At 56.3% G+C, this 25,142-nt stretch overlaps 1 protein-coding gene across 1 annotated transcript; it reads left to right on the top strand.

The window, feature by feature from the left end:
* The first annotated feature begins 725 nt into the window (after positions 1-725).
* On the top strand, positions 726-22,588 carry REXO1 (RNA exonuclease 1 homolog). The gene is made up of 16 exons (XM_081137094.1): positions 726-1,014; positions 10,821-12,586; positions 13,560-13,661; positions 14,501-14,711; positions 16,573-16,727; positions 17,559-17,690; positions 17,807-17,930; positions 18,608-18,721; positions 18,856-18,993; positions 19,138-19,251; positions 19,906-19,979; positions 20,231-20,341; positions 20,909-21,024; positions 21,177-21,315; positions 21,486-21,606; positions 21,682-22,588. The coding sequence occupies exons 1-16, from the start codon at positions 858-860 to the stop codon at positions 21,768-21,770; spliced, it is 3,663 nt and encodes a 1,220-aa protein (XP_080993220.1). The 5' UTR covers positions 726-857; the 3' UTR covers positions 21,771-22,588.
* Positions 22,589-25,142: the final 2,554 nt, after the last annotated feature.

Raw genomic sequence — 25,142 nt, 5'->3', positions numbered from 1 at the left:
CATCATTTTAAAGACTAGTACTGAAACAAAACGATAATCAAATATACCTAAACGCATGTTCATAGCAGCACGATTCACAATAGACAAAGGTGGAAACAACCCAAATGTCCATAATCGGATGAATGGATAAAATACGGTTCAGCATAGCATCTAGAACAGCTGGCATAGAGCAGGTGCTCAGTATTTGGTGCACAAATGAATGGATGAAAACAGGACTCCTGTGGGCCTTGGGAGGATCAGAGTGCTAACAGGAGTCCAGGTGGGAGAAATAAAGCACGCACTGAGAGCCAACGGTATACCAGGGCGGAGGTGAGTTTTAGAGCGTGGAGTAACTAAGGTACTGAGATTGCTGGGTACAGGTACAGGACTCATCTTGTCCAGCAGAGGGCACTTTAGAGAAACATGCTAATGACGCAAATCAAACGCAAATAAGCCATAGGCGGGCCCTGAGGGGCTTTTCTCATCAGGCGAGCCGTGGACAGCCCAGGCACCGCCGGGGCCTTGGGCTCAAAATGGCTCTACTGCCGCCGCTGATGACCTGGAGGCGGCGCCGGCGAGGCTCCCGGAGGCCTCAGGCAGGACAGTCTGCAATCTCCACCCCATCTCTTGCAGCTGCTTGTCCCGGCTCAGGAGCTCGCGACCCGCCTCGATCCCGCGAGATCAGGCGTTTCTGATCGGGCGCGCTGTGGACAGCCGCTCCCCGGAGCCTTACCGCGGCGTACTGGGGGCCTCTGGGGGCCTCGGAGCAAGATGGCGGCGTCGGGGTCAGTGAGGCGCGGGCGGAGGCGACCGCGGCGCCAGTGAGGGGCCCGGGGACCTGGGCGGCTCCGGGCCGGGGCCTCCCCGCGGGATAGACCATGCTACGCTCCACCGGCTTCTTCCGGGCCATCGACTGCCCCTATTGGTCTGGGGCGCCCGGGGGTCCTTGCCGGCGGCCTTACTGCCACTTCCGGCACCGCGGGGCCCGGGGCCCGGGCGCGCCCGGCGGCGGCGGAGCGGCGCCCCCCGCAGCAGGTAATGCCCGCCTGCTCGCCTGCCGCAGGCTAGGCTTCCCGGCCCGGGCCTGGACTCCACCGCCGGCGCTTCTCCGGCCCCCGTTCCCGGCCCAGCCCCCTCCCCACACTCTCGCGGGCAACGTTCCCCCAGCCAGGACCGGGACCCACCCACCTTGGGGCCTGGTTTAAGTCGCGGTCCTCTGTGAGCCTCGGTTTCACGAAGTGTAAAATGTAAACAACGGAGAACATGCCCTCCTAAGGGTGTCGCGAGGGTGGAGTGAGATAACGCAGGCCGAGCGCGGGGCTCGTGCAGCGAGCGCGGCTGACACTGTTTAGCAGGCCCAGGACTCCTGCCCTAATTAGCGTCTGAGCTCTTCGGGAGGGAGGACCATTCCCGCCGCTTCCCCGGACCTCTAGTGTTTGTGGCAGTCCTTGTTTCTTTCCGCGCTACTTCTTCGGTTGCGCCTTCATTAGGAGCATCTACTGTGTGTCAGGCCGAGTGTCAGACGCGACGGCTCAAGGAATAAGCCAAACCTACTTGACAGGGACTGGAGGGGGATAGGCTTCCACGGAATTCCCAGCTTTGGGTTGAGCAGAGAACGTCAATGGACTTGCTTCTCTTTAGATATCGTTGTGGTAATTGTCAGTGTCATGGCAGAGTTTGGTGAGAGCTGTGAGGGATCTGGCAGGGCTTCTTGTAGGTGTGAGATTGAGCTGAGACATTAATAACTTCTCATCGTAGGTTGTTTATTTTCTTGCTGAGGCCACTTTTTAATTATCATGTCTATGTCCCTCCGTGGAAGCTGTGCGAGCACGTGTGGCTCCCTCCCCCCAGGGAAGCCCCAGGGAGCTCTGGCCACTAGGCTCCTGGGATTGAAGCTTGAGGCCTCCCAGAGAAGGAGCCTTCACTGCTGCACAGGGTGGATGGTTCTGTTGTTTTTGATTTTTCAAGATGGGATTAAAAGTAAAGGTGCTGTGGGTTGTCAGAGCAGTCCTCTTTTTGTAATTGTCACCAGCACTGAGTTCACTTCTCGTATTAGCTGTATCACTGGTAAAATGAACCTGGGTTTCTGTTTGTGATTCAGCCCCACACAGGCCCTTCCATTCAAATTAGGGTGTTTTTTTTCCAGGACGCAGAGTAATGTTCATTTTAAAAACTTTGGAGAGTACCAAAAAGCCAAAATACAAATGTTTTGTATCTTGCCCAAGTCCCCCCTCTGCCAGCTTGCTCTCCTTCCTTCCAGCCTTAAAAACAAAAGGCATTGTGTCTTTTCACCAGAGTTGTGATCCTGCCACAGTGATTAAGTTGGGTTCTGTTTTCCAAGACCCCACAGTCCCCAGTGAGACAAGAGGCCATCCCTGGTTTGTGGTTCCCATACCAAGCGGCCCCTCCGGATGGCCTAGGAGCTGTAAAAACCTACCCAGGTCCAGGCTTGCGTATTTTAGGATTCTTTGCTTAGTGTTGATCAGTAGAGCAGTGAGTCTTTGATGGGTGGCCCAAAGCCTGGGCTCAGGCTGGCCAGAAGGGGGTGGTGAGTAGGTGGGATGCTTGGATGGGCCAGGGAAGGTGGCGGCACTAGGAGGACATGGATGTGTCATGCAGAGTGTGCACATTACCTGTACAGCACCTGAACGAGTTTGTCTACCCCCCCACCCTCACCCAGGGGACACTGGGCAATATCTGGGCACATGTGTGATTATCACAACTAAGGGTGCTGCTAGCATTGAGTGGGTGGGGGCCAGGGATGCTGCCCAACACCCCACAGTGCCCAGGATAGTCCCTTCTCCTATACACACAGGTTTATCAGCCCCAAAAATCAGTGGTCCCAGCGTGATCAGTGTCCCAGAACTGACCTGTTGTGTATTTGGTAACGTGATGGGCGAGCTAGCCAAGACCTATAGGGATGACAGACCCTGAAAAGCACCATCTCCCTAAGCTCCTCAGCCCAGAGGCTAGAGGCACAGGAGCCCAACAACCCTGGATGAGGTTGGGGGACCACTGTGGGGGGGGCTTGTATGTGGCCCCCAAGTCAAGGCATTTTGGCTTTGCTTTCTATTGTGCAAAAAACCCGACAAGGAAGGGGTAGCCTGGCCTCCCACTGGTCAGTGTTATTTGCCTCAGTTATCTCTTCTGCAAACTAGGTCTCAACAAACAGCAGCACTGCCTCCTCTCCTCTGTCTGATACTGCTGAGCAGCTACAGAAACTTTTTCCTGCTTTTCGTTCCTCCACCCCCCATCCCACCCCACCCCAGAATCCCCTTTGCAAAATAATTTCCATCAGATGGTTTTTAAGCTGAATGGTGGGTGCTCAGGAGTTGGGTTTGCTATTCTTTGAGCTGCACATGTGCAGCAGGTGGAGTCTGGCTGGCATGATCTGATTTACAACAGAGAATGGAACACAGAAGGAAATGAAAAGTGGGAAGGGGGGGCCAGTCTGGGCAGACTCTGACTGAAATTCATGGAAGTGTTTTCTGGCCACTGTCCTCCTTTGTGATGCCAGGTCCTTGAGAGTCTCCTTGTAGTGGTCAGCCTGCGCCGTTTGAGGGAGCAGGCATGTGTGCCAGCTGTTTTGGGGAGATTGGTCCTGTGGCTTCCTATGGGCACTAGGTTTTCTGGAGACAGCTGTGTGGAGTACCTGTCAGCAGAGCGGTGTGGGTGGCAGGCAGGATTGAAGGCCGAGAAAAATGAGGAGCTGACCTTGTGACCCTCCAAAAGGTCTCTCCTGGGTCTGTGTGAATTCAGTATCTGTGAACCAGGCTTTGGATGCAAAGGAGGAGTGTCCAACATCACAGATATGGGCTGGGGTCCAGAGAGAGAGCAATTGGCATGTGGGGTTGTATGGAAGTCAGGCAAGTGTCCCCATGCATGTGATTATTGAGCTGGGCCTACAAGGATGAATAGGAGTATTACTTGGTGGGTGTTGGAAGCAGGTTGTTGGGAGGCAGGCAGCAATCCAGGATTCTGGACAGGGAGACAGTGCACTGAAAGGCCTGGGATGTTCTCATGCTCTGTGGTGTGGAGGGGGAAGGAGAGGCTGTCCCCCAACACTACTGCCACCCCTAGCAGTCCGGGCGGGGTCCCCATTGTCACACTGACTTGTAACTTGTCCTTTTCTAGCATAGGCCCTGAGAGTGCCACCATGGTCCAGCTAGTCCACCCTAAAGATGGGGAGATGCAGAGCCAGTTACTTTTGCGTTGTGGTTGCTGGGAGCTGTCTGTCCTGAAGGAACTATTTCTTCTTCTTTTTTTTTTTTTTTAATTCTCACCTGAGGATACTTTTTCCATTTTTTTTTTTTTTAGAGAGGGGAGAGGGGAGGGGGAGGGAGCGAAAAAGAGAAACATTGATGTGAGAGAGACACATCAGTTGGTTGCCTCCTGCACATACCCAGCTGGGGCAGGGGATGGAATCTGCAACCCAGGTATGTGCCCTTGACTGGGAATCAAACCCGTGACCCTTCGGTCCTTGGCAGACACTCTAACTACTGAGCTAAACTGATCACGACAGAGACCCTTGTCCTCAGGAGTGGACATGCTCCAGGCATTGAGGGGCCTGTGGCTCTTGGTTGGTGTTTCTTTCTTCCATCCATCCATCCATCCATCCATCCATCCATCCATCCCACAGACCTTTGCAGACATTTGTATTGGTCAGCTCAGGTGCAGAGAGGAGCCAGGGGGCCAGCATGTTGAACTGCTGAATGGAGAAGGCAGGGCCTGAAATGTGACAGAGAGGGCATGTCCAGATGTCACTGGACCACTTTCACTCCATGCACATCCTAGTGTTCCTTGTCCCTCTGTGTCCTAGAGGCCAGTTCTGTCCCCACCTACTTGACAGTCACATATCACAGTTGCTTGTCTGGAGAGACTGGTGTCCCCTCTTCTGGGAGTGTGGCCCAAGAGGGCCTTCACAGAGCAGGGGTGTAGGCACTGTTTCAGGAACCAGACCTGTCACCCCCTCCCCAGCACCTGCCTGCAGAGTCAAGTAATAAAAGCCACTGTGCTCATGTGTAACCCCTGTGTGTGGACTCTTTCTTAGGGGATACAGCTGGCTCCCCCCTCGTCTTGGTCCCATGTCCTGGGACTGCCTGTAGGAGTGCAGCCTTTCTTCTTCCCTGGCTGGGGTGCACATTTACCTGTCTTCACTTGGAACATCCAAAGGTGCTTGGGGTTGCTAGGTCTCTGTGTTGGGGGGACATTCCTGGGAGCCTGCACAGTGGAGGAGGTCACCCCAGAATCACTCATTGGAAAGAAAACCCCCAGGTGTTTGGGGAGTTGGAAATGCACTGGGGCCAGAAAGAGTGGGAGCACTCTATTTTGAAGATTTATTTATTGGGCTCACTGAAATGATTCATACTGTCATGGACGGTGAGGATGGATAGGTTCGAAGGAGAAAAGGATGCCTTTTACCCCATCCCAGGTTGCCTGTCTTTGCCCTTATCCCCCCTCCTGTGGTTCTTTCCCTGAGTTTTTATACCATCCTGTATATTTCTGCATATTTTGAAGCTTAGCCCAAAATATGGGCTGTTGTGGTTATGATCCAGGCTGCTTAGCCCCAGGCGGTGGGTGTTTCGAGGGCAGCCTGGCTCCGGGATCCTGGTTTGGGGAGTAGGGTGTAATGACTGATGCCAGCGTGGCTCTGGGGGCACAGAGAGAATGGATTTGGTGGTGGTCCCATGTCTGGCCGGGGTCCTCTTTTCCTTCCCCTGGAGCTGGCTATGTGGTGCCAACTGTGCTGAAGCCCTAGCCTTGCACTATTTCCCAGGTGGCACTAGAGCTGAGGGGAAGCCCTGGGGGAGGGCACTAAGGGAGGCTTTCGGAGGTCCGAGCCTCAAATCAGTGTCCCAGGTCTTCCAGTGTTGTTACTAGCCCCAGAGGCAGGTGTGTGGACCCTGCCAAGTGGGGAGAAGGACCCCAGACCTGCTTCTCTAGGTATAGCCAGCCTTAGCAGGGGCATGTCTTGGATGCCTCTGCCATGTACACCTGAGAGCACATTCCTGGTGGCCTACATGTACCCTCCCCAGGTGTCTAGGGTGCCCTGGGCAGTGTGGGGCTCTCTCCTCTGATTCAGAATGGGTGAGTCGCCAGGTGCCTTCACCCCTAGGCTTCAGGTTCTAGGCCTGTCCATTGGAGTGCCCCAATATACAGGAATAGGGTGTTGGGGGAGGCCTCCAGGAGCAGAGAGGCTGGCCCTGGAGGGAAGGAGTGGCTAGCCCCTCTGAGTACCTGGGGGGTTACTCTGCCCTCCATTGGGGGTAGTCTTCGGGAGTACTGCTTGCCAGATCCCACTTCCCAGAAAAGCCCCAAGTATAGAGTACTCTGACCATGAGCCCTCCACTTCCCCCTGTACCTGTTGCACCATTGCAGCCTTGAATATCCTTGGTCTCCTGCCTCCGCTTCAAGGCCTCTGCCACCAGGGTGGATCTCGTCGCTCCACCATGACTAGTTCTTGTGTTCCTGCTTATCTCCTGTGTGGCAGAGATTGTGTCTCCAACTGGTGTCCCCAGCGCTCCTGCTCAGGGTGGGAGGGCAGATCAGCAGGCTATGACTGCCACCTGGGTTAGAGGAGCCCCTGCTGATGTCTTACCAGGTTTGAAGCTTGGGGACCCCTGTACAGTTCCACACTTATCTTCAGTCTTTGGGCATACTAGGGAGAAAAGGGGTGGGTAATGGCCGGGCCTTCAGAAGCCAGACGGTGGGGTCATGTTCTCCCTGAGTGGGGTCTTTACCTCAATGTCTTGTCGTTGATTCCATGTGCAGCAGTTAGGGAAGGGTGCTTGTGGTTTCTAGAATGGAGGGTGTGGTGGGAGCAGGGAGGAGCAGAGACTGGGATAGGGCCAGAAGGGGGAAGGGTTTTTTTTCAGAGGAAAGATCTGGAGGGGTTGGAGGTGCCCACCAGGATTGGGAAAGGCCTGTAACTGTTTTGTTTGTGGGTCAGCCTGTCAGGGTTCAGTGGTGTCCTTTCCTCAGCTCATGCCCCGGCCTGTACAGTTTTAACATCCCACGGCCCCAGAAGCTAGAGGAAGAGGCCTGGTTTTCTGCCATGCTGGATACCTGTCCCAGAAGCTGGTGATCAGAGAGTCCAAGGGGGGACAAGGTCACTGAGGGAGCCGCCCATGGTGCTAGAGCCAGGAGAGGAGCTGTTCTCTCCTTCAGCCGGGCCAGGTCCTGGTGGGTGCGTGGTGCTGGGTGCACAGAGCCAAGCACGAATGACCAGGGAAGGTGAGCTGTGGGGGCTGGAAGAAGCCTCTCCATCTTTCCCCCTCTTTGACCCAGCGAGGGGCCTTCCCAAGGAATATTCCTCAAGTGACCACCAGGCAGGCCTTTTGCCTTATGGATGTCCCAGGAGCTGGGGAGCAGCCAGCCCCTCCCTTGCCCAGGTCTGGGGGTCTGACTTCTCATAGAGTATAACTCTTTTGGCTGGGCCTTTGTGAGGGTTTTCCAGCCATTCCCAGATTGCTCCCTTTTCCAGAAAACAGCCCAATTAATCTTGTTTACTAAAGGCATGCTTACTGCTACAAACCCTCAAAGAAGAGCTATTCTCTTCCAGCCAAATCCCCAATAATTGGAGGACCCCTTCCAAGGTGCCTATGGTCCTTCCTAACCTCAAAGGTCACCTGTCAAGTTGCCTTCTGACTGCTTCCACCAGTGGGTTGGCAGAGCCCCCAGAGCACCAGGCAGCTTGCAGAACATTTTCTTGGGAGCTTCTCCACTTCTGACAGGTCCCCTGAGAGACCTGGCCCTCCGAGGCAAGTGGGGCAGGGAGCTAGATGGCATGAACAAGTGCTTTATGTATTTGTGTCCCCTCGCCAACCCTCAGATAACCTTGGGGTGGCTTGGGGGGGGTGCCTCCCTTGGGGGATGAGCTCTGGGTCTCAGGGCTACAGCAAAACCCCTGGCCTGTGTCCTGGAAGCTCCCAGACCTGTCTAGAGCTCCTCAAGCTGGTGACAATTAGCCTTATGGCACCAGTGGGGAAACAGACCCCAGAGCAGGATCAAGACCTTGACTCAGGCATGCCTTGGGCAGTTTCTTTTGCTCTTTGGTGCAGTGGGTGGGGCAGGGAGGCAGCCTTCACCTGGGACTGAAAATGCCCCACCTTGGCAGAGCTCCTGGGTGCTCAGATCAAGGTCTGGGCCAGGCCAGGAGCTGCATCCCTTCAGAGTGAGTGGCTCAGACCCCTCAGTGTACCACCCTTCCTACCTGACAAGTTCATGGGCTTCCTGGAAACCGGAGGAAGTGGAGCAGGTGTAATGACCCTTAGGAAACATACTAATACAGGCTCCCACTGAGAAAGCCAGAGCTCTACCTCTGGTCCACCGAAGCCAGTGAGGCCAGATGGCCTCAGGAACTTTGCAGGGTTCCTACCCTTTCCGCCCGCTCCCAGGCACAGCGCCTCCTCCACCTGGCTACCAAAGCACAGGCTCCTTGGGGAAAACTCCTTTGGTTCAAATCCAAAGTGGCTAAAAATCCCCAGACTCTGCACTCTGATATGACCTTGGAGAACCCTTTGTGGCATGGTTTTGCATCGATCCTGACCCCCATCCATTAGTCCTGCCAACCTGTCCTGGGGGAGGAGGGCCTTCCCACTAGGTGGGCCCTTGCTTCCGTTCCCCACAGGGAGGGTAGGGTGGGGCAAGAGCTATCTTAACAGAAGGAGGGAGGTTTGGGAATAAGGTGAGCTGCGCTAGAGGCCCCCCCAGAGACCTGTGCAACCCGACAGATCCTTCTGTGGACATGCCCAGTAAGTGACCCCAGCTCTTGGCTGGTGGCATTGGCCTGGGCTCCTCCACTCTGCTGGCAGTTAGGACTTGGGGGAGGGAGGGCATATTGGCTCCTCTCTGTTTATGAAGGTGGGTGCTGGGCTGGGGTGGGTCTGCCATTGGTGCCTAAGGACCCATCCTGGGTCAGGGTGGGCTGGGAGGGTGGCTTTGACCCCACTGCTAGGTCTCTAGCCTTCCCTCAGGATGGTCCCTTCACCTTGTCCCTCACTGGGGACAGAGAGACTGTGAGTCTTTAAAAATTTTTTTCCCTTTTTATTGATTTCAGAGAGAGAAAGGGAGAGAGAGAGAGAAGAAACATCAATGATAAGAGAGAGTCATTGGTCAGCTGCCTCCTGCATGCCCCCTGCTGGGGATTGAGCCCACAACCTGGGCATGTGCCCTCACCAGAAATCCAGTTACAATCTCCTGGATCATAATGGGTCAGTGTTCAACTGATGAGCCATGCCGCCTGGGCAAGGACTGTGAGTCTTGACCCCGGGTCCTCACACCCCAGCATCCTCAGCTGTGATGTGGGAGGCAAGAAGTGGCTTTTCCCTCTCCCAGTGTGAATGCCCTACAAGGAGAACCCCTGGACCTTTGGAACTTGTTCTGCCGCTGGTATCCAGCCCTCTGTCGTTTTACCTTCCATCTCCCACCCCTACCCGGGCATGTCCTCTGTCATCTGAAGCATAGATACATGCTTCCTTTCTCCTTTTCAAATATAATTTCAAAAATGGGATCCAAGTTAAAAGCCAGACTACAAATCTATAATGAACTCCTCCATCCCCTCCCTGAAGGCAGCCCAGGCCCAGCCACTGTCCTCTGCAAAGCTTGTCACCTGTGGGCAGCCAGACACATGGGCTTCTCCCTAAATGAGGATGTGTGAAATTCCTGGGGCTGCTATGGCAAGTCACCACACTGGGGGCCTTCCAACAGCACAGATTAATTCCCTGACAGTCCTGAAGGCCAGAGGTGCACACTTGGCCTCACGGTCTAAGTCCAGGTATGCTCAGGGCTGGCTCCTGGAGGCTCTGGGACAATCGGCTGTTACTCTCCAACCATAGGGCATCAACTCTATTGGCCTTTTCTTTAGAGATGCTATGGAATTATGTTCAGTAGAATATCTAGTGATGAACACTCAACTCTGGAATATTTATGGTAGATCTGTATATTTGAATATGTATATTACTCCTTTCTTGAAATGTGCTGTATGTATTCACATTTCATTGAAGATGTCTGCACCTCTGTCCATAAGTGAATCCTAAGGTTTGTGCCAACACTGGTGGCACTGGGGTTGTGCTTACCTCTAGCATGTGCTTTTTCCTTTTTTATACCCCATGGGATCACCCCATAGATTGCCTTCTGCTTCTTGTTTTCCATTAAAAGTGTGTGGGTATCCTTTGTCCACAGTGCTACTTAGTGGTGGATACTTCAGTGGTTTCCATTTTCTTACTTGTACAGGCACACCCGGCAGACTTTCCTGCAGGAGGATGTGTGGGACAGAGTCTTGCACTCCTCAAACCCTGCTGGGTGGGCTGTGTCTGCTCCCCTCCCACCCTCAGCCGTGAATCAGGGAGCTCTGAACACACTCTCATTCCACCCTGTCAAGCATCTTTGTGCCCTTAGACCTGCCTGGGTGTCAAGCCCCCTTTGGCATTCTTCCAGCTCCTGGATGCAGGAAGCAGTGTGGGGTGGCTTCCATGTAGGCATGCCCAGGGGGAGTCCCATCACCATCTCACCCTGGCTTCTGGATCTTCTGGTCTTATCTGTCAAGTTTCCACCCCTTTAAGTTGTTGTCCCAGGGGCCATGCCAGTTTTTAACCTTGTGGCTGTCTCCGTGGCCAGGGTTCTCTACCCCTCATCCCACTTATCAGCCTCTGCAGGCTAGGGCCTGCATGGAGTGGCCTTGCTGTGTAGGCTGAGCCTCAGTGGAGGGTCTGCTGTAGGCCTGGCCCTGCTAGGTTCTAGAAGGCCAGTTCTCTGGGTCAAGGCAGTGGCTGGTTGCTGGCTTGTGTGGCTGCTACTTCACAGGCCTGCTCACCGCTGTTTCCTCTCTCTTACCGTTTCAGGGCTTGGTTATGACCCATACAACCCTGAGCTGCCCAAGCTCCCAGCACAGAGGGAGAATGGGGTCCTGGGCAGAGGAGACGAGTCCCACTCAGACATCCTGGAGCTGGAGCTGGTCAACCAGGCCATTGAGGCCGTGCGCTCTGAGGTGGAGATAGAGCAGCGGCGGTACCAGGAACTCCTGGAGACAGCCCGAGAGCACGTCTCTGCTGAGGTCCCCACCCTGGCACCCCACAGCCCTGCTACCAGCCTGGATGAGGATGCCTTCCCACTGTCCTTTGATTACAACCCTGGTGGCCGAGGCCTGATAAGCCCTAGTGCTAGCTACCAGCCCACCCCACTGGCTGCTCCTGCTGAGCTGGGCAGCAAGTACTTGCTGGCCTCTCTGGACCCTACTCAGGGCCGTGGTGGAGGGGGCAGCAGTGCCCTGGAGTACGTCCCCAAGGCTGTGAGCCAGCCCCGGCGGTACAGCCGCTCAGTCTCCAGCAGCAAGTATGTGGTGGACGATTCCAAGCCGTCCACTGACCTGGAGTATGACCCACTGTCCAACTTCTCCGCTCGGCTACTCAGCAGGGCCAGCTCCAAGGATGACAGAGCCCCTAAGCGGCCCCGGGGATCCCGTGGCAGCAGTGAGCCCTACACACCTGCACTCAAGAAGCCCTGTGACCCTTTCAGTGGCTGTGATGCCAGGTTCTCTGATTCAGATGATGACACGACTGCAGCTCTGGGAGACCGGCCTGCCACTGCCAGCCCCCCGAGGGCCCAGGCAGGAGCTGAGAGCAAAGCCCCTGGCAAGCCGGGCTCCAGAGAGGGCCAAGAGCCTGAGGAGGGTGTCCTTCGGGAGACCAAGGAGATAGCCGTGCAGTACGATGTGGGGGACCTTGGGCAGCCTCCCAAGGGCCCCAATGGGGCATGCCTGGCCAAGCCTGGCTCCCCCCAAGCCAGGGCCTCCCAAGAGTGCAGCAGCCCCAAGAAAGGAAGACCCAAGAAGAGGAAGAGTGGGGTACCATTGACCCCTGGCCTCAAGGACAGTGTCCGGAAAACAGAAAGGGGTAAGGATGGAGAGCACAGGAGGCCAGCTGTGAAGCCCTGTGTGGACAAGAGGGTCTCGCAGGCCGGCAGCCCCCAGCGCAGGGCAGAATGGCCCCAAGGGACCAAGAAAAAGCCATCTCTGGCCACCTCAGTGGCCAGCTCAGGGAAAGGCCGGACTGACCGTCTTCGACTGCAGCCGAGCCCTAGCCCCACTCGGGACACCTCCCAGCTGCCAGACAAGATGGGTGGGAAGACCCAATCTGGGAAGCTGGTGGAGCGCAAAGCCCACTCGCTGGACGAGGGCACCTCCCAGGCCGCCCCCAAGCTGCAGAGGCGAACCCTGAGCCATGCAGACCTCTTTGGAGATGAGAGTGAGGATGAGGACCCAGGGCCTGTGGCATCTGGAACGCATCCCTCTGCCCTTACCAACCTCAGCTCCAGCTCAGACTCTGACTCTGACTCTGACTCTAGCCTGGGCCTCTCAGCCATGCGGGGGCCGCACAAACGCCTCAAGGCCTCTCCTCACCCCTCACCTTGCCCGGCCTCCCTCTCATTCTCGTCATCCTCCTCCACATCCTCCTCCTCCTCCTCCTCCTCGCGGGCAGGCAAAGACGTGGACTACTCTGCCCTGGAGAAGGAGGTCGACTTTGACTCTGACCCCATGGAGGAGTGCCTGCGCATTTTCAATGAATCCACCTGTGTCAAGATGGAGGACAGGGGCCGGAAGGCCCGGCAGGTGAGGGTCTGGGCTGGGCTCAGGAAGGCTGCTGGCGCACTGTCCCCAGAGTCTCCCTGTGACTGGAGTCTCAGCGCAGAGGTGGAGATGGCTTCTTAACTTGTCCAAAATTCAGGAACCCTTGGTGGCTACTTGCTGCCCCCCCTGAGCCCTGTGCAGAAAGAGAACACTGGCTTATGGCCCACTGGTGGAGTTCTGGCCTGTGCAGTGGGGCTTCTGTGGCAGCTTCCAAGAGCATCCAGCAATGGGGTATCGGCACCCTCAATCCCCTCTCCCTCATCCCAATTCCTTTCTCCTTTTCCCAGCCCCTTTCTTCTTTCTTCTGACTCCTCTCCGTCCAGTCCCTCCCACTTCTTCCACTACCTTTTCTCTCCTCCTCTCTACCCCTTGTCTCCCTCTTCCCTGGCCCCTTTTCACACCTCTCTCTTTCTTCCCTCTCCCCTCCCTCCTCGGGCCTCCCTCTCAAATCTTTGCCAGGGTCTCCTTGTGCCATGTGTGCCCATATCAGCCACCAGAGGGAGCTTGCTTTAAACAGCAGGACAGTCAGTCCCTGCACAGAAACCTGCAGCTTCTGTGTGGGATCTCAGGGTCTAACCCCTGGCTCCTTGTTCCCTTAGCAACACCCTGTTCACAGTCCTTTGAGGACTTGCCATCTGATTTCTTCCCCTTGATTCCCACATTTCTGAACCCTGCTCTGGGCAGGGTGAGCAGGCAGGTAGGCAGATGAAGGAGGGGAGCAGGAGGCAGTTGGCCCATGAAGGGCTGGGCACATCTGCAGAACTCACCTCCAGCGACGCCTGGGAAGTGGGCTCAGGACTGTGCTGATGCCTGGATTCCTTGGCTGGGAGGCATTGAGTCTGTTTCCTCACCTGTAAGGTGGGGCTGGGAGTGCCTCCCAGGCTGACTGTGTAGTGTGGTGTGGGTGGTGAGGCCAGGGGAGGGAGCCTTGTTGAGGGACGAACTTGTGTTCCAGCCCCCCAAAGAGAAGGTGGAGGACAAGGAGCAATTGGGTCTGACCACTCTGTTCCCAGGGCAAAAGAGGAGGATCTCTCATCTCTCCAAGCAAGGCAAGGAGGTAAGGGTCTACACTGGGATCCTGGGTAGAGGCTGGCAAGAGGGAAAGGATCTCTTGTCTGCAGAACAAGGTCAACGGGTTTCTTTGGCAGATGCAGTCCAGCACTCCCTGTGTCCTGGCAGAGAAGTGCCTGGGACCCACATCCAGTCTGAGTTGTGCTCCATGCTGGGGGGAGCAGGGCCCAGAGCAGGGAGAGTGAGCTGCAGGTGAGCCCTCCCACAGGGTCACACTGCCTGGTCCCTGTCTTGCTCTGAGCTGTGCTGTGTGATCTTGGGCAAGTGGCCAGACCTCTCTGAGCCTTAGCTTCCTCCCCTGTGGCCCAGAGACAGGAGTGGTTGTCGGGTCACTGTGGGGCACTCAGTGAGCTGGCACAGGGAGGGCTGAGCAGAGGATGGGCCCCGCACTCCTTACCCAGAGCTCCCTCCTGTTGATTCAGTCCTCAGGGAGCTCTGGGATTCTGGAAGCAAGTCCAGAGAAGATTAGATCAAGTGGGATTGGATCAACATGTTAATCTAATCAGGGGCAGGGATTTCCGCTTGCCCTGTGCCTATATCGGGTGAGGACATAGCCTGGCTCTTAGATATCGGAGGTCAGGAGAGTAGGGCCATGCTGGCACCCAGGATAAATCGGGCAACATGAGCTTGAGGGCCTTAGTGCTGAGCTGGTTTCCTCCAGGGCATCTGCAAGCTCCTAAGGCAGAGCTGGGTGCATCCTGCCCAGCCCCAATCCTGGAGCCCCTGCCTCCCTGCCAGTGGCCCTACCGTCAGCCTATTGCCCCTCGTGGTCTGCTCTGGGTGCCCCCCACATACAGCTGGGCCCTGGAATTTCTCATCACCCAGCCAGAGCCCGTGAGGAGAGGCCTGGCCCCCCCCACCCGGCTCCCCACCGCCCAGGAGGTGTGCTACCGGCGGGCTCAGCAGGCTCAGAGGGAGTCAGCCAGCTGGCTCCAGGCTGCCCAGCAGCCAGCCGAGAAGCCGTCCTCCATCCACATCTCAGTTCCTGGCGAGAAGAGGAGGATTGCCCACGTCCCCAACCCCTGCCTGGCTGCAGGTGAGTCCCAGGGCAGGGGTCTTGGGAGGCAAGGCTCCCAGTGTACCTGCAGTGGTGACCTTGAGTAGGGCCCGGCCTGGCCTCAGTGAGCTTGTCTATAAAATGGGAGAAAGTCTCCCAACTGTTAGCAAGAGGCTAGGGCAGGCCTGAAAATCTTCCAACTGTTAGCGAGAGGCTGGGCACGGTGCCCAATGGCTCTGGGCCTCTCCCGGCTTTGGTGTTGGCACTGGGGGGCTGGCTGTGGAGAGTCTAAGGAGTGTCTGTCTGCCAGACCCAGGCTTCTTCAGCACTAGCCTCCCGCCTCCTTCCAAGGCCCTGACCCAGAGGTCACCCTGTGGCCTTCCCACTCTGTCCCTGCCTGGTCTTTGTGTCCCTGCCTCCCCCAGGTTCCTGGGGTATTGGAGGCCTGTGACCTGGTGGGGGCTGGTCTGAGTGTGGGCACTGGGCTCCAGACAGTGGTGCTAGGAAGGGGGAGCTGGCCTGGGGATGTAACCCAGGGTCTCAGGCCCTAATTGAACTGTGCCAGCTGATTTGGGAGAGGGGCTGGGTGCTGTATTTATTCCTCGTTCTGCTCTGAGGGGCACTTTTCCCCATGGGCCTTGTCTGAAAGGGGCTGCACATTCAGTGGGAGTGTCTCTATGTGGTGGTATCTGGAGCTGAGGAAATGTGCCAGGCCAGGCTGTTGGAGCCACCTGGAAGCCTCTTTAGATGCAGGCTTAGCCTTCCCAGCCCAAGGGTCTTCCCCACTCTGGGTGTGCTGCTGGTTTAAAGACCCCCTAGAATAGCCAGCTGAGTGGGTAGTCATGTTCCATGTGGTGGTCCTGCAGGTACAGGCAGGCATCTACAGCTCTCCCCTGGTTTTCCCTTGTGTGTCCAGACTCTTATCCCTCGCTCCCCAGAGCGCCTGAGTTAGAACTTGACAGTGATAGGCATGGTTGTGGGTTTTTAGCAATGGTTTAGCCAGGGAAGGGAGATTGCACCCTGAGATGTGTACAGTTTCATAAACCTGCACTTCTGCACTCAGCCATCCGTAGTCACCACTGTGGCAGCCAGCATTCCTGGACACTGCCTGGCTCTCCGGAGCCTAGGCAGCTCTCCTGGAGTTTCGGGAGACCCACTCAGTGCTGTGCACTTGTGTTGCAGGAAATTCTGCATCTGTGTGAGCCTAAAAGCTGAAAAGTGAATGTTCCTCCCTTCCTTCCCATGTGGCCTGCAAGGCCCACCCTGGCATAGGACTCCTAGGAGCTAGGGACCTAAGCCTTTCATTTAGTGCCTTGGTCTCCTCATCTGCTCCTGTTCCTTTATCAGGGCTGATCCCAGGCTCAGAGCTGATCAGAGGTCCCCTCTGTGCATACACACTCAGGGATACACCTTCCCTGGCCCTACTGCCCTACCTGGGGGCGGGAGACTGTCTGGTTTGTGACCTCATCAAAGGGAGAGGAGAACACAGAGGCAGCAGCAGCCAGACAGCTGGGTCACAATGACCAGGCTGGGGCATCCCAGACCCTCTGGTCCTCAGTCCAGGAACCAGGGCCTTTCCTCTCTCAGACGTCAATGCTTCGGAGTCAGGGGCCAGAACATGTGGCAGAGGCTCCCCATGCCCCCAGCCACTTGCCGGACCACCCTGCCGGCCTTCACAGCCCCATTTTTGTGTCCCCACTCTCGATGGACTTGCCCAAAAGCAGATAGAGCCTAATGTCCTTCCACAGCCCGTGTTCCCACCCCTTGCCCTTCCCCCTGTGCTCTGAGATGCACATCCTGCTGATGCTGAATGACCGCAGCTGCCTAGTGCTCTGCAGCTCAGTGATGGGTGCGCTGTCTTCCTGCACTCACGTCCCCTGTCCCCCACCAACCTCCACAGGTGCCAAAAGGACCCTCCCAGCCAGCAGCAGCCAGCCTCCCAATGGCCTTGAGCTGGGCAGCCAGCATCTGAAGACGCGCACGCTGTCAGGCATGGCGTCCAAGACCACCAGCACTGTCACCCCCAAGCGTGTGGCACACAGCCCATCTTTACAGGTAACTGGTTCTCCCTGCAGGAGCCAGGGCACCCTGTTCATGATGCACCCAGCATCACAGGCTTGCTTTCCCCTCTTCTTGTTCCCTTGTTTTCTTCTTTAATTCACAGCCTTATTTTGTTTTCTCCCCCATTGCTTTTTCAGAGAGAGTGGAAGGGGGAGGGGGGGAAGAGAGAGAAACATCAATGTGAGAGAGACATCAATTGTTTGCCTCTCGCTCACACGCCGACCAGGGCCCAGGATTGAGCCTGCAACCAAGATATGTGCCCTTGGCTGGCATCGAACCCAGAACCCTTCAGTCTGTAGGCTGATGCTCTAACTACTGAGCCAAACCTGCTGGGGCTAGCCTTTCACCTTTTTTTTTTTCCTTTTTTAATATATCTTTATTGATTTCAGAGAGAGTGGAAAGGGGAGGGAGAGAGAGATATAGAAACATTAATGATGAGTGAGTTGTCATTAATCGGCTGCCTCCTGCATACCCCCGATGGGATCGAGCCCATAACCCGGGCAAGTGCCCTGACTGGGAATCGAACCTCAATCTCCTGCATCCTAGGTTGATGCTCAACCGCTGAGCCATGCCTGGCTAGCCTTTCACTTTTCAGAGTAGTTTTGGTTCATACTGAGAGGAGAGAGAGGACAGAGCTGCCATGAGCCCCCCCCTCTTGTTAACACTGGTGTGGTCATCTCTTGGCACCAGCCACCCATGATGACCCCCATGGTCACTAAGGCCCAGTTTCCAGCAGGCTCTACTCTGTGTGGAGGGGTTTCCAAGAAGTGTGTCACAGGAACAGGCAGAGGTGTGCCACCTTTACTGTTTCTATGTCTCCTCCAGAGTTTAAAGAAGCCTATTATCCCAAAAGAATTTGGGGGCAAAGTCCCCACTGTCATCCGCCAACGATATCTCAACCTGTTTATTGAGGAGTGTCTCAAGTTCTGCTCCTCTAATCAGGAAGCCATAGAGAAGGTAGGTGATCCTGGGAGGTGGCGGCCAGCCAGCTGGGGGGTGCAGACCAGGTCCTGGGCAGAGGAGCTGGGACCATCTGTTGGGATGTCCAGGGCTGAGTGGTGTGTCATCCTTAGGCACTGAATGAGGAGAAGGTGGCCTACGACCGCAGCCCCAGCAAGAACATCTACCTGAACGTTGCTGTGAACACCCTCAAGAAGTTGCGGGGCCTGGTCCCCAGCACTGTGCCTGGTCTCAGCAGTAAGTTGGGCAGGGTGGGGGCAGCTTGGGTATTGCATCTAGAAGATTCAGGCCCCGTGCCTCCTGCAGTGGGTGGCAGGGACCCTCCTGGCAGCCTTTCTGCCGCTCTGAGCGGTAAGATTTTCAGACAAAAGGTCCCCTGCTGTCAGGCTCTGTCTAAGCTGGCATTGGCCCCATGCCCTCAGAACAGCCTCTTCTCGCTCTTAACCACCCTCCTCCTTTGAGATCGGGGTCTCTCCAGTGAGGGGCCTCCTGCCTGCTAATGGGGCTGCCTCTTCAAAGCTCGCCTGCCTGCTCTGTGCATTAACCTGGGAAGATGTTCATGGTGCCTCTCGAGGGCACATTAAGCCATCAGTGGGCGCTTCCCTGTTCTGTTCTCAGCTGGCCCCTCCCCACCCCCATCCACACCTCCTAGGCGAGATGCACAATATATCTCATGTTAAATTCTTTCCCTATGAGGATGAAAACCCTCACCCAGGGGGAGATGGAGGGAAGACAGAGGGGCTTCCAGGCAGCCCAAGGCCTGCTGATCCTGAGTTAACTGGCCCAGGGTCACATGAGGTTGGGCCTCCCCTGTCTCTGGGTGGTGGGGAGCTGTCCTGGAAACAGGGCACGGAGGAAGTGGGGGAGCATTTGGGAGGGATGAGGGAGTCTGAGCCTAGTTTACCCCCTTCCAGAAACCAGTGGCCGGAGGGTTGTGTCCCATGAGGTGGTGCTGGGGGGCAAGTTGGCAGCCAAGACCAGCTTCTCGCTCAACCGCCCGAGTAGCCCCCGTGTGGAGGATCTGAAAGGTAAGCCTGCCTCCTCCAGAGCCTGGGGTGCAGTGCCTGCCTCCTACCCCCACCCCTCCCTTCCACCCACTGCCTACCCCTTGACTATCCCTAACCTCACTGTGGACTGATAGCCTATCTTTGGTTGTTTGCAGGAGCCGCCCTGTATGACCGCCTCAAAGAGTACCTGCTCACCGAGGACCAGCTCAAGGAGAACGGCTATCCCTTCCCGCACCCCAAGAGGCCGGGGGGCGCTGTCATCTTCACTACTGAGGAGAAGCTGCCCAAAGACTGTGAGTTGCCTCTTGCCACTGTGCTCCTCTAAGGGTACACAGGGAAGGTCATCTGGGTAGAGAGAACAGCATAGGTGAGTTCAGGCCATGAGGGCTCGCCTGACTCCTTGCCCTCCCTCCTGTCTACCTGTCTGCACGCCACAGCCTCCTGCAGGGTCTGCTGCCGCTGTGGCACTGAGTACCTCGTGTCTCCCTCGGGCCGCTGTGTGCGTGAGGAAGAATGTTACTACCACTGGGGACGGCTCCGCCGGAACCGAGGTGAGACCCTGGCCTGGCCCCCCCCCCTCTGACCCCCTCTAACCTCTTTTTAGTTTTCTTTTGTTGTACTTTATGACAAAAGTAATTAAAGACCTTTCTGTCACAGCATTGAGACACAGATAAAGAAAGGCCTCCCCACAACCTTGTCACCCCCACTTGCCCTTCCTTGATACATAAGCGTGATACATAAGTGCTTGTGGGTGTTTCGGAAAAAAGGATTTGTCCTGTCCAGCTGCTGGTTTCACTTAATGGCCAATATGACCAGGTGCTCACCCATAGGGACGCACAGGTCTGGAGTGCCTGTGGCTGCCTGTGGACCCACTTCTGGGAGGCACACGGAGGGTTCCCTGGGGCACAGCTTTCCCTTAGGCAGGCCCCGAGGGAGTCCACACCTACATATGTCCTCACTGCTAATCTGAGAAAGGGCCCTTGCAGGGTCAGGGGGCTGTGCCTATCCCAAATCCTCCCCTGTAGGGCCCACTGCTCCTAGGAATAGAGCTGGAATCCCTTGCCTCACAGGGAATCCTTGCCTTCTACCCAGGGCTAGGGTCCCTTCTCCTGGGAAGCTCCTTGCCAGCCTAGGCAAAGTATGTAGTCAGCAACTACCTGCAGGAGGTGTGGGGGCACTGCCACTGACCCCTGTCTCCCTTTCAGTGGCTGGTGGCTGGGAGACTCAGTACATGTGTTGCTCAGCTGCCATCGGCTCCACTGGATGCCAGGTTGCCAAGGTAGGTCTCCTGGGCCCTGCCTGATACTTTCTTGTCCCAGGAACCCCCCACCCCATCCTGGTTGGAGCAGGTTATCTTCAGCTACCCTCTTCCTGTCCTTTGGTTTATCTGCCTTGGAAAGGGACTTCAGTTCATGAAAACCCCGAGCACCAGCCTCGCCCCATGGACTCAGCCTCATTGGCTTTTCCTGAGGTCCCCTCCCTACCCTCTGATTCTGCCACCTTCACATTCTTTCCCCTCCCCACTCTCAGCAACATGTGCAAGACGGCCGCAAGGAAAACCTTGAGGGGTTCATGAAGACCTTTGATAAAGAGCTTCCAGAGGATGCTCACCCAGGAATCTACGCCCTTGACTGTGAAATGGTGAGTCATCTGGCTGACCACAGGCACTTGCTGAGGACTATGGCCCTTGTAGGTTGCAGGGGTCTTGCTGCTCCATGGGGCTGTCCCAGCTCCTCTGCCTGAAGCTTTGGGCAGTGCCAGTTTTAGGATAAAGAGCTGTGAACAACAGTTAGGTGGTCCTCCCTGTGGGTCACGCTGTGTCTATAGCTCTAAGGCTCATTCACAGCCTTGCCAGCATCTGCTCAGAAAGGACTCTTCTCCCATTACCAAGTAGATGCTCTTACCTTACTTGAGCGCACACCCATACTCTGGACACAGCCAGCATTACTCAGGGTCCCCTCTGCATTCAGATGCTGTGCGGACGTGTACACAGTACAGGCTTTGGTAAAGGGCACCTGGTTCACAGCTGCTCTGACCCCTAGATAGGCCCCGGTAGGTCTCTGGCCTGGAGCCAGCACCTCTGCTGCAGGGCTCAGGAACCAGGGGCAGCCTTGTTGCGAGCACTGGGCTGGGGTTGTCTGGTCAGTGGTGTCCAGGGAGGAAGGCAGGCCGTGGGGCATGTATGAGTAGTGTCCTTCTGGCCTGCAGTCCTACACCACATATGGCCTGGAGCTGACACGAGTCACAGTGGTGGACACCGACATGCAGGTTGTTTACGACACCTTTGTCAAGCCGGACAATGAGATTGTCGACTACAACACAAGGTGTGGCCTGACCCTTAAAGGACTTGGGATGCCGGGGGGGGGATCCCTGCACCCCACTAGGACCCAGTCTCCCTGACCCTGACCATGTTCCCAAGTTGGAGACCCCTCGTGCCCTCCTAGCCACCCTAAGGCCCCTGCCCCTCCTGTACCAGGTTTTCAGGAGTGACTGAGGCTGACCTTGCTGACACAAGCATCTCGCTTCGGGATGTCCAGGCCGTCCTGCTGAGTATGTTCAATGCTGATACCATCCTCATCGGACACAGCCTGGAGAGCGACCTGCTGGCCTTGAAGGTATCCTGGCTCCCCATGCTCTATTATCAGAGGGCTGGTGGGGCTGTGGGTCAGTAACCAGACATACTGCTCTGTAATCCTCCTAAGCCTTGGCTGCCTTTGTGGCCCAGCGCTCCTGGGGCCCTGGGCCCTGGGCCCTTAGGTCCCTGACAGGCTTGCCATTCCCACAGGTCATCCACAGCACTGTGGTGGACACATCTGTGCTCTTCCCTCACCGCCTGGGCCTCCCCTACAAGCGCTCCCTTCGGAATCTCATGGCTGACTACCTCAGACAGATCATCCAGGACAATGGTGAGTGGTGGGGCTGGTGGGGGCAGGAGGGGGGCCTCAGGGCTGGCTCATTCTGACCCTCCACCCGCTCCACAGTGGATGGGCACAGCTCCAGCGAGGACGCCAGCGCCTGCATGCACCTGGTGATCTGGAAGATTCGAGAAGATGCCAAGACCAAGCGGTGACCGCCGCCCGCCCCCCTGCCCTCCTGCGTCCTGCCTCCCACTGCCCTGGCACATCCTCTAGCCCCAGGCCTCTTCCAAAACAGTGCAATAAATCTCGAGAGCTAACCCTGTCCACATCACCAAGATACAGAAACAGAGAGCACAGGAGGAGCTGCGTGGCACCCAAGACCCAGCTTGAGACCTACCTGGAGCCCCAGCCTATGTGGCCCCTTGTGCCCTCCCTGCCTCTGCCCCAGATTACTGTTTTTTGGAGACTGCTGCTGCTGACAGTGGAGGCTGGGACCACCTGCCTGGGCCCTGCTTGTGTCCCCAGCAGTGACCCTTATAGGCTGACCACCTGTTCCTTCCCCCCTCACCTGCCAGAGTGTCCAGTGGGCCAGGCAGGCTTGTCATGGGTTTGTTTGGACAGGGGTTGTCTTTTTTTATTGTTATTTTTATTATTTTTAATTTAAACCTGATGACTTGCATAGTTGTCTTCCCCCACCTGGAGGAGCAAGACCCTGGTGCTGCCTTCCCTCCTGGGGATGGGGGTTGGGGACAGGAGCAATCAGCTTGTGCCACTATAGCCACCAGGATCCCAGACTCCAGCCTTGCCTGGGCCTGGTTGGGTGGGAACTGGCCTCCCCCAGCCCACCGGGACTCCTTGACCTCTAGGAACTGAACCAGCCCCCAGGGCCCTGGCATCTGGGCACTTCCCATCCGAGCCCTGCTCTTACCTGGGAGCTGTTTGTCAAGGCCCAAAGTGCCCATCCCCCCCATTCCCGCCCAATGCCCCAACCCCCAGGCAGGGACAGAATAAATGTTTGTATGGATTTTAGATGTTGTGGGATCCAATGGTGTTCTTGGTGCCAGGTGTGATTCCACACACACTGTGGAGGTCATTGTCCCTGTGGCCAGGACTGCCCCAATGGGGGAGCAGGAAAACCAGCTCCAGTTCCCAGGCTATCCCTAGGGTCTACCCCTGCCCTGGGGATGAAGTGTTCTGGAACAGACCAAGAGCCTTGGGCAGTCTTAATGATTGGGGCCTGACACAATTCCAGTGCCTTGGTGGGAGCTAGCAGCCAAGTCCTATGAGGGGTTGAATGTCTGAGAAGCTACCATGGAAAGGGCAGGGCAGCCACAGCCCACTGCACCATTTGCTGATCCCCAGAAATGTATGTGCCCAGCACCCTGAATTCACCCCATTTGTGTCTTGTGGCTCTTGGTGGGTAGGAGGACCAGGACTGTTCAGGATTCGGCTTTTAATTTATTCAAAGTGAAAAATGAAGGCAGAAAAAGACTTGTGGGATAGGAGATGCTGGGAGTGTCCAGGTCCTGATGGAGCAGAAAGGTGCTGGGAAGAAGGCTGTCAGGAGGAGGTTCCTGCCACCCTGTCACTCTGGCTTTTGCTAAAGGCCAAGAGGTCAGCATCCTGGGCTGGGACACAGCAGCCCCTCTCCTAGGGGCTTCCTGGGCCAGGGCTGCATCGGGGTTCCTCTCCAGGTCCTGGTGCCCTAGAGGGGGACAGGGCTTGGTCCAGTTAGGCCCCTATCACTGTCACATCCTTCTGGGGCTGTTTTTGTAACCAGCTGACTTAACCCTCCTCTTCTGTAAAGTTTTCTAATTAAGTGGTGCCAGTGGCATTACAGAAGCCAGTTTCTGTGTGGTGTCTGTACCCCTCCTCAGCAAGAATGAGGGGAAGCTGGGAGAGGAGCTCCCCAGCTCAGGAGGTATGCAAGCTTTCAGCTTGCCAACCCTGTTGGTTCTTGGAGGCTGAAACCTATTTCTCTCTGCTTGGGAAGCTCCTCTCGCTGCTTGTTACTATCCCAGGGAGGAAATCAGGTCCCCTGACTCTCCTCACAGCTGAATCCAGCAAGGTCTCTCCTAAAGCCCCTTACCCAGGGTCTTTCTCATTAACCACTGGGTAGGGGTAGATAAACATTTGTTGAGTGAACGAACAAATGAGTGAAAGAGATTAACTTGGTATCCCCAGAGGCCAAGAGGAAGTGCAGACAGGGTTTCCAAAGAAATGTGATTGAGAGGTTGTTGCTCTAATGGGGATCCTCATTCATTCATTCATTCACTCACCCAACATCTGCTCATAGGTGCAGCTGGTGCCTCGGGGGGGCCCCAGCCCCAGGTGGGGAAAAGACACTAGGGCACAGAATCAGACACAGGCACCCCTATCCGTTGGGTCAGGACTGGGCCAAAGCAGAGGACCCCAGGAATGAGTAAAGTGCCCAGAGCCCACTGCCTTCCTAATTTCTGTGCTTCAGGGGGCTCCTAAAAGTGAAAATGTGAAATATGGAGCTTAATTATCTCCCTTGTGCCCCCAAATTTGTCCCTCCCCCTGAGCTCTAACTCCCAAGGGAACTCTAACTTTAGTAGCCCCTTCCACACACCCTCCCATGCTGGCTCCAGTTCCCTATCTCTGACTCCGGCTCCCCCAGCCTAACCACCATCTCCCACCCCCATCACCTCCTTATGAAAGGCCTCCCCAGAACCCTGGCCACCCGCTGAGTGGTGACACACCAGGACCGAGCCCTAGAGGTTTCCTCTTGGGGTTGGGATTGTCTTAGTGGCTCTAATGGCTCCCCCCAGGCCGGCACCCAACATTGAGCCTGCGCATAGGAGGTGACAACCTGCAGTTACCTACCTGTGTGTCCTTCTTTTGCTTCTAGTCCCATGCGGGTCCCATGTGGATCCCGCAAAATCTGCGCAGGCTCCAATCCACCGTACTCAAGGCCCAGCTTCACAAGGTCCCGCCCCTAAATAACAGTCCCCTTAATACTCTGGTGCTATTAAGACCCCTAGACCCCATGCCCTAGCCTGGTAGCTCAGTTAGAGCGTTGTCCAGATATGTCAAGATTGAGAGTTTGATCCCTGGTCAGGGCACATACAAGAAACAACCAATGAATGCAGAAATAAGTGGAACAATAAATCACTATTTCTCTCTCCCTTCCTCTCTCTCTAAAAAAAATCAATCAAAAAAAATTTTTAAAAGAGCCCCCCACCAATCATCCTGCCCCTCTGTGCAAGACCTCGCCCACTGACCCACTGCAGCCCCTCACACATTGCAGCGCCCCAACCCTGGATCTTGACTCGCCCCTAGGCTGGCACCACTCCAAAGACCCTCCCAGGCTCTGCCTCTTCCCTGGCCCCGCCCACAGGACCCGACCAGCCTCCCCTCTACCCTGGCCCTCTTTGTAAGGCCCCGCCCCGATTTGTCTTGGCTCCACCTTCTGTCTTGGCCCCACCTTCCGGATGGGGTGCGGACTCTGTGTCTGTGTCTGCGGATCACCCAGCTCAGGGAGGCCCCAGGAGGGGGATGTTGGGCCTTAAATCCTGCGCCTTGAGGCGTGGGGGGGGGGAGGGGGAGCTAATGGGGCGCTG

Source organism: Miniopterus schreibersii, assembly GCF_964146895.1.
Source record: "Miniopterus schreibersii genome assembly, chromosome: 4".
NCBI classification, from domain to species: domain Eukaryota; kingdom Metazoa; phylum Chordata; class Mammalia; order Chiroptera; family Miniopteridae; genus Miniopterus; species Miniopterus schreibersii.
This window is presented reverse-complemented; position numbering and strand designations above follow the sequence as displayed.